Source organism: Rousettus aegyptiacus, unplaced genomic scaffold (assembly GCF_014176215.1).
Source record: "Rousettus aegyptiacus isolate mRouAeg1 unplaced genomic scaffold, mRouAeg1.p scaffold_m13_p_2, whole genome shotgun sequence".
Lineage (NCBI taxonomy): Eukaryota > Metazoa > Chordata > Mammalia > Chiroptera > Pteropodidae > Rousettus > Rousettus aegyptiacus.
In genome coordinates, this window is record NW_023416295.1 from 52,722,770 (window position 1) to 52,737,198 (window position 14,429).

General features: G+C 37.0%; 1 protein-coding gene across 6 annotated transcripts in view; it reads left to right on the forward strand.

The window, feature by feature from the left end:
* The first annotated feature begins 4,254 nt into the window (after positions 1-4,254).
* Positions 4,255-14,429, forward strand: part of COBLL1 (cordon-bleu WH2 repeat protein like 1) — a 150,074-nt gene continuing 139,899 nt past the window's right edge. For 5 of the 6 annotated variants that reach the window (XM_016152472.2, XM_016152469.2, XM_016152474.2 and 2 more), the window contains exons 1-2: positions 4,255-4,485; positions 5,163-5,280. In XM_016152472.2, the coding sequence (XP_016007958.2) occupies positions 4,476-4,485; positions 5,163-5,280 (128 nt within the window). In that variant the 5' untranslated portion in view covers positions 4,255-4,475. The remainder of the gene's footprint in view (positions 4,486-5,162; positions 5,281-14,429) is intronic. The other variant, XM_036236833.1, reaches the window with a different exon arrangement.

Sequence of the window (14,429 nt, forward strand, 5' to 3'; positions counted from 1 at the left end):
AGATATCAACAAAGCCAAAAGTTGGATTATTAAAAGGGTCTTGTAAAATTGACATACCTCTGACAAGATTTACAAGAATAAAAGAGAGAAGACATAAATGAATGTATTTGGAATGAAAAATGCCATGTAATTTAAGCTTTCTTAGAGACTAAAAAATAGATAATTATTATCAACTTTATGTCAATAATTTTGAAAGTTTCTATAAAGTGAGTAAATTAGAAATTTATATATAAAAAGATAAATTTACTCAAGGAGAAATGGAGAAGCCTAAGAGCTCAACAGTGAAGGCCAATTCAGGAGCCCCTGAATCAGTTTTCAGGAAACCCCATAAGTGACAGCCTTGTCTTCCTCTGCAACTGAGACTAGTTATTATACTAACACTGCAGTGCTAAAGTCTTGGATTTGTTTAAGTTCCACACAAAAATGAATAAAGACAGCTGTGTTAATAAAAATATAAAATAAGTGACGACAGTCTATAACATCAAGTTTAGATCAGAGTAGAGCTATAATAAGATGATTCTAAAGGAATCTAATTCTTATTTTTTTCTTAGCTAAGATTTTACTACACTTAAAAATGACTTTAATTATGGACTAAAACTATTCAGAAAACATGCCTTGAGAAATTGCTGCTACTCAGTTCTGCCTAACAATGATGACCAATTGAGCTACCCATGTTTTGGCAAAACAAAAAAATAAATTGATTTTTAAATATGAGCACTTTTCAAATTCTGAGAGACTAGAAGTAATTCAGTGGTTGGTAACTACGGTCAATAGATTCAAAGGTTTCCATTTTACATGATAGAATGTTTTCAGGTTTTTATGACATAATGATTATGAAATATGGCTATTTTGCTTTTCTAAAACATGTTACTATAGAACTTAATTTCTTGTAGGCATTATCTTTAAACTCCTTAGTTGTTCGGATCATATTCCTGCATTGGCATATAGTAAGCTACATGTCTTTTGAAAAGAATTATGATATGTTTATGGGTAGGATTTTCATATAAATCACAGGATTCTCAATTAAATTTGAATTTCAGATAGACAACAATTATTTAGTATAATTAAATATTGCATGGCACTTGTGCCAAAAATCATTCATTATTTAACTGAATTTAAAATTTAACTGGACATTCTGTGTTTTTATTTACTAAATCTGACAATCCTATTTATGGTTCTCAATTTTCCAATAAATGTAATGGACGGTTTGAGCAGACAACCTCTAAAGTCTTTCTCAGAGTTAACATTGTATGATATGTATCTGTTACATTTAAACTTTTTTTTATAGAATACAATTATTTGTTATAGTTATTCATAATTTGAAACTTGCAACATAGAGTATCATACTAATTTATCACCATCTTATTGATGAAGAAACTAAAAATTACAAGATTACTTCCAAATTTTTCTTCAAACATGGGAGTATGATTTTCCACAAATAAAACTATGGATATTGTAAAATGGTTAGCTTCACTGAATTGAATTTACTTTAAAATTTAAAGACATTTTAATGCTGAAATAACTAGGCGATTTATTGTGTTTTTGTTGTTAGACTTTTATAGCCAACTTCAACTGAAACACAGAATTCCCAAATGGAAGAACTGAATTCTCAAACTACCATTAGCATGTTCCACTTCTTAAATTCTGCAACTTCCTCCAACATTGTTTAAAAAAAAAAAAAAAGGCGAGATCTTTCAGAAAGAATTGGAAGAAAACTCTTGGGTGTTGAAATAGTGTTAGCAATAGTAATAGCTCTTTTTCTATAGAATTGACAGATTGCAAAATTTATAACCTGCATGAGAACTACGCCTGGAGCTATGAGGCAATACTTAATCCAGATTAAAATATATGAAAATAAAAGTAGTCTTATATTTACCAGATATAAAACTATGTTTTAGTAACCTTCCAAATAAAAGGTAACTAATTGTCATAAATAATTCCTATGCAGTTAGGGAATTCAGAGGTTAAAATTGTTATGTTTATGTAGTAGTACCCCCTTATCCATGGGGATACTTTTAAAGACCCCAGCGAATGCCAGAAACTGCAGATAGAATGAAATTCTATATATGCTATGTTTTTTTCCTATATGTACTTATCTTTTCACTTAAAAGAAGCACTTTACAACTTCTCTTTGGCACATCTGAATTGTCAGCATCACTACTCTTGTGCTTTGGGGCCATTATTAAGCAAAATATGGGTTATTTGAACACAAGCACTGCCATACGGTGACAATCTGATAGCTCTAGATGGCAATTATGTGATTAACAGGTGGGAGCATGTATAGCATGTATACGCTGGACAAAGAGATAATTCATGTTAGGGGTGGGAAGGAGTAGGCTTGTGAGATTTCATCACATTACTCATAATGGTGCTTAATTTAAAACTTATGAATTATTTCTAGAATTTTCCATTTAAGATTTTCTGACTGCTGTTGACCATAGGTAACTGCAGAAAGCAAAACCACGGATAAGGCCGGGACTACTGTACCTAAGGTAGGCTAAGTAATAGTGGGTGACAAGCCACTTCAATATTTTAGTGTCTTAACCCAACACAAGTTTGTTTCTTGGCTTATGTAGATTCTGTTGTAGGCCCTGGGGCTCTCCAGGGCAGCTATGCTCAGCTATACAGGATCCTTCAGTCCTATGCTACCTTCATCTTAATACACAATTCCATAATTGCAGCAATGAGGGAAGAGAGCACAGAGTCAAGTACTGGCCTTTAAGTGATTTCACCAGAAAATTAAACATTTCACATCTGCTCACATTTACCTACCCAAACAAGTTACATTGCTATACCTAATTTCAGTGGGGTGGAAAATGTAATCCTTTCCTATGCTTAAGACCAGAAGGAGGACAGGAAAAATTGGTGAGCACTGAAAATGCCTTTCAGTAGTATGAAATGTTATGAAAATGTATTAGGTTTCAGATTAGATTAATGGAGACAATAATATTAGAAGCGTGTCGTACATTAAAGTTGAAACTAATTAAAGTTTAATCTTGGATCTGTGATTGAAATTACAGACATTAAGTAGTTTCACTGTTACTCAATGTTTGTATTATTGTGTGCAAGCAGCTAGTCATTTAGAAGCATAATTAAGTCATGAAATTGTTTAACTCAAGTTGTTTAAATACTAAAAGTCAGATATATTTAAATAGATTTGATTCATATTAGGTAAAATATTAAAACACAACTTTCTTCATATGGTTCCCATATTGTAATCTAAATAAGCCACTTGTTTTTCTTTTTATATGTAAAAATACACTAAAAGGAATATATTATGAACGAAAAGAATAAATACTAAAGACTACCCATAATAGGTAGTATATTGCTAGGTATTAGTACAATACTTATTGTCAGCATATTTTTGGTTGCTATAATAATGAATAAATAACTAAAGAAGCATTTAGTCAAGCATTGGTCCAAATATCAATTTAATTTTTACCACCTACCAAATGTTATCCTATCATTGGAGTGACGTGGTTAACAGATTTGTTACTTTCTGCTAATACCACAGTGGAGGCCTCTTTTAGGATGCTCTTTTCATCTAACCTCTCCATAATAGTTTGTTAAAATATTTTTTAAAAATTTAAACTGCAGTTTAAAGTTAATTTCTTAATTAATTTCACGTTATTATTCTGAAAGTAAGATTTTGGACCCATCAAAATTGGCTTGTCTCTTACAACAATTGGCACTTGTGATAATATAAAGATATGCAAATATACCCGTTTGCCAGGTGTAAAGAATCATCATCTGAAGAGTATGCATGTAAGTGGGAACCAAAACTTACAAACCGGCACGCAGCTGTGTCTATGTGATTATTTCTAATTTCCAAGAGGTGAATAAAGTCAATCGTTTGATTTTTAATTTATAGGTTGTCCTCGGACATAATATTGTCCAGTCCTCATGTCACTGCTGCTACAGGCGAAAAGGAATAAACAAACAAATAAATTAATAAGCCTCTAAAGACAGGGCAAGTTTAAACTTGCCACCGATTAGAAAGATCAGTGTCACAGGTACGCTTTTAACAGAATAGCAATCTTAGAGGTCAGGTTGAAAATCAAAAAAATAATAAAACCAAAATGGTCGTGAAAGGTGCAGGCCCGGTTCTCCGAGTTTCTCTCCGCATTTCCGCGGCCGCCGGGATCCTCCCTCCGGTCCTTGCAGGGCAGGTACCCACCCTCCCCTCCTCCCCACCTGTCCCACTAGGCGTGCCGGGTTTTCCCGAACCGACGCCCTAGCGGTGGGAATGGGAACACTCCGCCTGGGAGTTTCTTTTCCGCTCGGCTTCCCCACCTGGACCCCAAACACCCGAAGCCCTGGGGGAAGGAAATTCCAACTCGGTCTCGGTCCATCCCCGCCCCATTTCTCTCCCCGGCTCGCTGCCGCTCTCGCTCGGATGCCGCCAAGCCTCCTCGCCACTTCTGGGTGGCTGTCCAGAGGAGGTGGCAGCGAGCTCCCTGGCTCTGGGAAGGGAAATGGGGCAGGGTGAGTGAGCCGGTTTGGGGAGAGCCTCTGCAGAGCCCAGAGAGCTCCGGGCACCCCGCCCGCGGGGCAGGGGGAGGGGAGCCGCCGCCTCGGCCCGGCCTGCGCTGGGCTGAGCCTCAGCGAGGCTGCTGCTTTCTCCTCCCTTCAAGTCCTGGCTCGAGAGCCGAACTGCTAGAGCCGGGTCGGGAGAGGGCAGAGTGGGGAAGGAAACCGCGGGAAAGAACAGGCGAGCCTCTGTCTCTTTCTGAAAAGAAAGTAGGAGCCTAGGGTGGGAAAAGAGAAACGAGCTCTCCCAACTTTCCTTAGCGAAAAGTTTTCCCAGGACGTTCTGTTTGTACGCCCGGGGGTGCGCTGCAGGCGTGGCGGCCGTGCCTGTGCGCCTTGCCCCTTGCCCCGCTCCTCCTCCTCCCAACCTGGGCAACTCCTCTGCCTCCCCGAGAGGCGCCTAATGGCTACCTAGTCCACTCCACGGGGCGGGGGCTGCAGCACCGCCTCCTGCCGCCGCAGCGCCCGGCGCCCGCGGGCTGGGAACCCGGGCCCGCAGGTGGAAGCGCACTTGGGAGGCGGGCCGGGCCAGGTTTGGGTGGCTCGGGCGGTCTCTTGACGCGCGGCCAGCCCTGCTCCGGCCTCGGGAAGGCGCGCGTCCCGCCCTGACCGTCTGGCCTCTCCCACTTCAGCAGTGACGCGCCGCCTGGGAGCGGGAGCCCGCGCAGCGGTCCGCAGGGCGATGGACGGCCGAGCCCGGAACGCGCAGGACGCCCCGGCGGCGCCCACGCCGCCCACCGGCCCCGCCGGGTAAGCCCCGAGTGCCGTGCCGCGGCTCAGCCGGGAGGGCGAGGCCGGCGAGGCCTCGACGTTTACCTGCCTGGCTACTCGCTGCCCTGCCAGCGGCCTGACTCTCCGGCCAAGGGACACGCGGCCGAGGAGGCTGCTGCCACCGGCCTCCTCGGAGACCCACGGGGTGGGGGATCGCGGTAGTTTTTCATTACTTTCCTGCTGGCCTGCTCTGAGGCGCTAAAGAGCGGCTGAATGCCGGGGATTGGGCGAGTAGTCCGGGAGCAAAAATTGTAACAAAGGGCTCCTTGTTGGGGCTCTGGAGGAGCGGCGGGCGATACCTGTAAGTGAGCTTCTAGGAAGGGGTAAAACGTTTCCTAGGTCGAGGGCTGAGGCCCAGGCAGGTGAGCAATGTCAAGGTGACTAAGGAAGGGGCTTTCTGCGAGCGGGTGGAGGGCAACAGGAGAGTGTGCCAGCTGTCAGCCGCATGACAGTTCCGGGACCGCACGGGGTGCGCGCCTCTGATTGGGGGTGTGTGTGCTTGTGACCAATTGTTGGTGCCAGAGCCTAGCGCGAAGTCAGACTGCAAACAACCATACTTTTCTTTGTAACCTCACGTGTTTGAGCAGAGATTGGAGGGGCTGTCACATGGTGAGTTAATATTAAATGAAGCATGTCTTCCTGCCAGATATGCTAATATCACTTTGCTAAGCTTTTGGGTAAACAGTAGTGAGAACAGGTAGTTCTGCAAGAGATGGAGAGAACGTGGAAATAACCTTGGTCTTGGTAAACAGTGAAAGCTTAACACGGGTGCTAATAGAGCTTTTCAAGTGGGAAACCCCTATGATGTAGTACAATTTTTTCCTACACGTGTTTCCCCAGTTAAGTTTCTTTCCTGAAAATCTGAACACAGAAGTGCCCTGAAGAAAACAGAAACATTTCAGAAAAGAAACGTTAAGGAAAAATCGACTTTGTTACTAATGAATGAGAGTTGTACAGTCTTCCTGATTTAAGAGTAGAGAAGTCATTTTTCCCTGGAACATGACAGGCGTTTCCTTAGAAGCAAGTCACAGCATGTTTATTCATCAGAGTCCATGCGAACATTGGCAGTTGTCTAGAGGAAACATGGAAAAGTCTCACAGCAACATGACTAATATAAAAGATATTTAATATAATGCTTAGGTAGAGGAAACTTTGTAATGTATGAGTTTTTTCACTTGTTACAAATAGTTATCTTCTCCCCTCTGCAAGTAGCTCTATTATTGTTGACTTATATTCCTATTCATTCCCCAGTTTTTTCATTGTTTAGAAATTATCATATATTCTTCCATATTCTTTTGAATTAGGATGTATGAGCAAAATACATTGGTAGAAAGGTATTAGTTATAAAAGCATGAGCCTCTAAATGGAGCTTGAGTTTTGTAAATTGAAGATGAGACAGCTTTCAGGACTACTAAAATGTTATTCAGGAACCATATAATAAGAGAATAAAATTGTTGCATTTGAAAATGGATTAGGTTAAAGTACTTAAAAAAAACACAGAATATGTACATAAACAAAAAAACACAGGTGTTTAGAAATCAAGTAATACTTTTGAGTAGACAGATGAGATCAGATGGCTCTGAGATGAAGGAATGGTAAGTGCTTTCAGTGATAAGCATGACTATTGTTAAAATACTGCAGATTTTACTTTTGAGAATTTAAAAGTTAAAATAGTTAAGTTCCTCAAAAGAATGTTCAAAACTGCTTTATGTAATTTCTCAAATATGAAGAAAATACTTTAAAGGTATTTTGCCCTCCCCTCTCCAAATTTAAGGAGGGTCATCTGGAAAAATTCTTCAACATCTTATCTAAAAAATGTCATTTTACCTGACATTATTCTATTCAGATAAGTTATCACTATCTGAAAAAATATAAACAAAAAATTCTCTACTTATCTGTCTTCTTTCACTTGTATATTTTGTGACTTAGTGTATTCCAAGTGTCTATTACATAATATTTGTTGGATATTCTGTATTGCTTTTTTTTCTCTCAAAAATCCAAAACACTAAAAATCTTTTAACTGAAAAAAATTATTCTAGATATGGGTATTTGGGAAGTGGCAGGAGGCAATCTTCCTTAGTATAAAACTACTTAAATCATGACTCATTACACTAATAACCTATGAGGCCTAGTTTAGTCCTCATCTTTGTATATTACTGTTCTAAAGAATCCCTCTGTAATTTTCCAAGCCTTACATTGTTGTAACAGGTCATTTTAAAGAAATTTAGCGCTACTCCATATTTTACAAATGACAATCTGAAGGCCAGAGACGCTGACTTTGCTGAAGTCCCATAGCAAATTACTGGCAAAACCTGAAGGAAAACCTAGGACTAGTTACCGAATTCATTGCATTCATTGCTTTTAATCTTTTTCTAACCAAAATATGATACCTTTAAATTTCAAATTTCAAAGAGTCATCTTGGGTACCTTGGCTTTAGAGCTACTAGTGCTTGTGTTTTTTACTTGCCCATACAGATAATGCTTAAAACAAAACAAAACAAAACAAAACAGAACTCTGAAATTTAAATATCAACAGTGTAGTTGACCTTGCTTTGAGGAACTTTAAATGTTTTAATTCTGAAACAAATTTTCAGGTTAGTCAGGAGAAGCCTACTGCTTTATAATTTTGCAGTTTTGGAGCTATGGCATTATTTGAAGATGTAGTAAACATTAATGAATGATTTAGCAGCTGCTTTCTTAAACTTTCATTTGGATGCTTTATTGGTTCTAAAGTTCACTGATTGTATAAGCCGAGTTTTTGGTAGCCAACATTTATTGACTACTGAGAAGTTAAATGCCTGAGCTGAGGTTTCAACACAAGAATTACCTGGGAGTCTTTAATGCTAATACCCATGCTCTGGCAACCCTACCTATTCTGATTTTACCTGACCTGGGACAAGGACATGGAGAGGTTTAAAATGCTGCTTAGGTGATTCTAATGGGCAACCATATCTGAGAACCTTTGATTACCTAGATATCAACAGGCAACATGGAGATGAACCTGTAAATAGAATGAAAAGAGGCTGATATTAATCATTTTTAGGGAATTCACGATCTAAACTTTCAGCTTTACTTTGACTTTTTAAAGATTCATTTAGGTGCTTTACAGTGATGTTATTAAAAAAATTGCTACTCCTTTTTGAGGAAGTATATTAACTGTTACAGTTGTGGAAACTGAGGCTCAAAGCTCTTAACAACTCAAGGCTACACAACTCTAAGGGAGCAATAGAAACAATGACTGATCCCCAGCTACACAAGGCTACACAACTCTAAGGGAGCAATAGAAACACTGACTGATCCCCAGCTGCCCTTTATCACTAGGCCTGTTGTCATTCAGTATGTTTGCCACCATGGATTACACTGAATGGTTAAAGAATATTTTTATTTAAAGTGGCTTTGTAAATGCCTCATCTTGATTTTTTTAAAAATCATGTTTGTATTATTTATATATATATTTTTAAAAACTACAGATTCTAATGCATATGAAGAAATCCGTGCCTAACATTTAGAAGGAACTTACATATTTGGTTTATTTCTTCCAAATCATATTTAACATTTTCATGTGTTTGGGATAATTTAACTCATCATAAACGCATAGCTTTTTGTCATATGATAATCTATATTCATTTTTCTTATTAGGCAGCTATTAAAGTTATAGTGTAATTTCAAAAATAGGATTTATGATTACCAAAGTAAGAAAAATGAAATTGTTAAGATGATGTTAGACTTTTCGTTCACATTCTAATTTTCTTTGAATGTGTTAGAGTGATTGAATAACATATGACCTTTATTGTTGAAATGCTAATATTTATATAATAGGCCTTACATAAAGATTTATTTATATAATAATCAATGCCAAGATTCATGTTATTGAGATAACTGCTTTCATTTAATTATTAGTCAAAATTTGTGAGCTTTTATTTTATGTAAAATGTCTTTTTCTAGATACTGGGATTAGTTTTTGATTTTAAGAGCTTTACTACTTTTCTGTAACTATGCAGGGAAAAAAACTAAAGAATATGATGTTAGTGTAGAAATGGTATTTGGTGCTAACTTTAAAACATTAGGTTTATGCTTAGAACTTAAAACGTAATAGTTGAACTTTCCGGTAAGCAAACTATGGCCCAGCAAACCATGTCCAGAAGGTAGAAATGGGCCTTCTCCTTTTTTTCTTTCCTCCAATTTTTTTTTTATGGTGGTAAAATACATACAACATCAAATTTACCATCTTAACCATTTTTAAGTGTACAGTAGAGTGGTATTAAGTACATTCATATTATTATGCAACCATCACCACTATCCGTCTTCAGAACTCCTTTCATCTTGCAAAACCAAAACTCTATGCCCACTAAACATAACTCCTCTTCTCCTCTCCTCCCAACCCCTGGAAATCACCATTCTATTTTTTGTCTCCATGATTTTGACCACTTTAGGCACCTCATATCGATGGAATCAAACAATCTTTGTCTTTTTGTGACTGACTTATTTTATTTAGTATAATGTCTTCAAAGTTCGTCCATGTTGTATCATATATCAAAATTTCTTTAAGGCCGAACGATAATATTTTATATGTATCTATCACATTTTGCTTATCTATTCATCTGTTAATGGACACAGGTTGCTTCCAACTTTTGACCATTGCGAATAATGCTGCTAGGAACATGGGTATACAAATCTCTTTGGGTATATATTTCAATTATTTTGGGTATATAACCAGAAGTGGAATTGCTGGATGATATATGGTCATTCTATTTTTAATTTTTTTTTCTTTTTTGGAGAACTGCTATACTATTTTTCATAGTAGCTGTACCATTTTACAGTCCCGAGCTAGGTTACAATTTTTCTACATCTTCACCAGTGCTTGTTATTTTCTGTCTTTTTATAGTACCACCCTAATGAGTGTGAGATGAATCTCATTGTAGCTTTTATTTGCATTTCCTTAATGATTAGTGATGTTGAGCAGCATTTCACGTGCTTATCGTCCATCATATCTCTTATTTTGAGAAATGTCTATTCAAGTATTTTGACTATTTTTCAGTTGGGTTGTTTGCTTCTTTTGGTTGTGGAGTTTCAGGAGTTCTTTATATATTCTGGATACGAATCTCTTATCCTCTACTGTTTTTATAAAGTGTTTTATTGACAAATTCATAACTACTCATTTGTATATTGTTTATGGCTGCTTTTACATTATAACTGAGTAGTCTAGACAGAGAATGTATGGCCTGAAAAACTAAAATTACTTGTCTTCTACCCACATATAGGAAAAGTTTGCTGATCCTCTGGCATAACCAATGAAATTGGTGAATGAAGTAGTGGATATTTAACTCAACATTATTTCCTGGAGAGACCTCTAAGTGTTGAACTTAAAAATAAATGAGTACAAAATTATTTATATTTTGTTTGCATAAAGCAATGTATATCTTATAGGAAGAAATTTTGCAGAATAGTGATTAGTAATTGAATTTTTTTTTTTTTCAAGTGAACACTTAGGCTTAGCCCCTTGGTAAGCACTGTGGAATTTTAACGTTTATAAGATATTAGAATATATTTTAAAGAGAAGTTCTAAACTGTGCTGGAGGAACTTTTACAAAAAATGACTGATCATATATGGTTAAGATGTTTAGAAACAGATATGCCTAGGAGTTGGACCCAAGGTAGAAGGAGTTCCTGTCTAGTTTTTTGAGTCCATACCTATTTTATGAGTTAAGTCAAACTGTCTTTATAATTTCCAGCAAGTATTTTTGTTGTTGTTAAAGATAGAACATATCTTTAAGCTTTTGGTGTTCTAATGTTAGTATGATAGTTGTTGTAAGCCTTTTTTTTTTTTTTTTCGAATTTGCTAAATTTTTTTCCCATCTGTTACAGTAAAAACAAACTCAAAGTATGGGAGAAAGAAGTTTCCCATGACTATTTATAAAGGGCCAAATGCCTTCAGTTTTGCCTACAAACTTCATAGCTGAGGAATGAGTCCCTTGGAAAAGGCTCTTAAAGACTTACTAGTTTTTAGAAAAATGCTAGAGTGAACTTTAAAATATATATATATAATTTCAGTTCACAGTGCTATTTGTAAATTTCAATAAGTTAAAACTATTTATTGACTTTAAACATGAAAAAGTTACAGAATTGAATTATAGAGTAATTCGACAAGAGAATTGTTTTAATTGGGATTCTTAGTATCAAACAGCAAAAGATGCAAAGGCAAGAAAAATAGTTTAAGCTTAACTCAGAAATCTGAAAACTTCCTGCTATTTGTAATCTTTAACCACATTTTAAATAGTTATAAACCTTTACAAAGATCAGAATTTTCAAGTTTCATAGGCAATAAATGAAGGTATTTTGAGTTTCCAATAGGTGTGGTGCCCTGTGATGGGTACATCTGTGTCTTATCATGCTGTATGGCTCAGGGACATAACTCAGAGGCGGGCCTTTCATGAATTTAGTGGGAAGAAATTGGGTCAATTTCTTAACTACCTACTCTCTAGGAAAAAAAAAAGTGTCACCCCATTAAGGCTTTCAGGTTTGTGGTTGTAAAATATTGAGAATGGAGGTGTTAGAATAGGAGAACAGGGAAAACAATTATCTCCGAATCCCTTATTTTAATTTTCTCTAGTTATTCTTGTTCCCTCCCTATTGGGACACCCCCCCCCCCCCACCATTGAAATCAGAGCTTTGGAAATAGTATAAACAATTAATAATAATAATAAAAAAAATGAAGCAGTAGTATGGGAAGTATGGGTCTATAGGACAGAGGTTTGCCTTTGTAATTGCTTCTGACTTGTAGAAAATTACTCTGGACATTAAAAGTAAAAATGCCAAAATTTGTGGGATTTTACTTTTGAAAATAATCACAGTGGTTCAAAGGCAAGCCTCTGAAATGGAGTTGTAAAAGAACCTGAGTTATCATAGTTTGGGCCCAAAATATAGTTGTGCCTATAAAATGATTCTGATTTTCTTGTGTGGTATATAGGTTGACTTTTAAATAGGGTTGCATGCCAAAGGCATCAGAACATCTTTTTTAAATGATGGTATCATCATTGGAAAGAGTGCATTGTTTCTCAATTCAGTAACTAATTTGACAGATTAACACCAAGTAATATGTATGTAATCTGGTGTATTTGTTAAAATTAAATATACCATTTCACTTCATAGGCTAACATTACAGCTTCTGTATTGAGACCAAGATATTTTTGTAAAGAAGTAGAATTAGGATACTCAGACCTAGGTGGGGCACTTATCACCGCTCTTTTGAGAATTTTCCCCTTTCTAACCTGAAGAACACATGGTTTTTTTTATTTCTGGAGAAGTGGAAGTGAGGAAGTATTAGTTGAGCCCAAAGAGAGTTGTGTGACAGGAGCCAGAGTTTTAACAGCTGCTACAGTCATGTATCAGTTCAGATGCCCTGGAAAAACAGGAAATTGAATTGCTAAATCTGAACATGGCTACCACCTTGCCATTTTCAGGTCTGATGGATGTGCCTTAGTTTCTCGACCAATTGAGTCCATAGTAGTCAAGATAATTATAATAGCCATTGAATTAATTTCTCCTTTGTGCAAAAGTGGATGTAAGTTGTACAAAGTGGACATATCAGAGAGCGGAGCAACCCTTTGTTTTCTTTTATGCCTGATAATCAAGTATCACTGCCTTAATAGAACTAGGAAAGAGGTAGGGTCACTATTAAAAAACACATCTGTATTTTGTGGTCTGAAACAGTTTCCATTATTCTAGGATTCAGTTATTAGTTGGCAGCAAAACTGCACAAAGTGGCAAAGGGTCATTTAATTTTCACAGAAATGTCATATCAGATTATGGAAGTGCTTTCTCCCCATCTTTTGTTCCTACGTAATGTGCTCATTCACAGAGAACAAGTAGATGCTTTAACTTAAAGTAAAAATTATTTTTGCTATGCTTCAGAAGAGCAAAGCTGAAAGTGGAAGAGAAGGTGAAAAGAAACGAGTTTTTAAATTTTATGTTGTGATCCTACGCTACCAGCCTTGTCTCTTCATTTTTTTCTAGAAAAGGTGGCAAGTTTTATGGGCATAGTTTATTACTTATGAACATTTTTTCCCTTCTAGGAAGTTCAGGTGAAAAAAATTTACACCAGTGATCCAAAAAGGGAAATACACTGATTATTTTCCCCCTGGCATTTTAATTGGGGCAAATTTTGTACCTAGAACCTATTACAACTTGCCAGAAAAGGAGCAATGTCCGAGAGTAATTCATACCATCACTTTGTGGTCCTATATGTATGTAGAAATACGTAAGAAATTCACTCTTGATGACATTAAGAAAATGCAGCCCCAGAGTTTGAGCTGGTGTCTTTGTGAAGCCTAAGAACATGTACCCAACTCCCTTAGTTCCCTAGTTATAAGTGGTATATAGCCTTGACTTTATTTAGAGGTGTTTTTAGAATTTTCTAGTCAAATTTAGGATTTCATATACATATTTGTGGTTGTAGCATTTGGGATTTTCATTTTTTTATGATCATAGTTATTTAGGACACCAACCCGATTATGCAAGCTTGAATTAGTGGCAATTCTAAAAGTTATCCAAAGGTATTGAGTGAATTTTTGGTATAATTTTTGGTAACCCAAGTCTTTTTTTTTTTTTTTTTTTTTTTTTTTTTTGGTATTCTTCCAGATATCAAACACATCAAAAGTTAAAGTTGGCAGTAATGAATATTTGAATATCATGGATTTGAGGCATTCACAGTTTCCTTATGTCATTAGAAAACCTAGGCAAAGTAGACTAGATTTCTACAGTTAACTGGAATGGTCTGACCCCAAAGATACCTCGAATCCCATTGATATTAAAGGGACAGCCTTGGAGCATCAAGAAATGATGTGCCATGCTGAAGGCATACACAGTTTAGGTGGCAGGGAATAATTATTTAATTTCATGATCGACATCTTTTCCCACCTATTGGTCTTCACAGGGTATTTCATAAGATTTCCTGTCAAGAAGCAATTTTTAAAATTCCGGCACTTAGCTATTTTGTTTTAATAGTTAAAGGCTATGGAGAATGCCTTGCTTTCTAGATCAAACCTAGTCAAAGCATCTGTTTATTGTGATGATCGCATGACTCACCAATGAGGAACCTTTCTTACTAGGATTGAGTTGTCATGGATGGC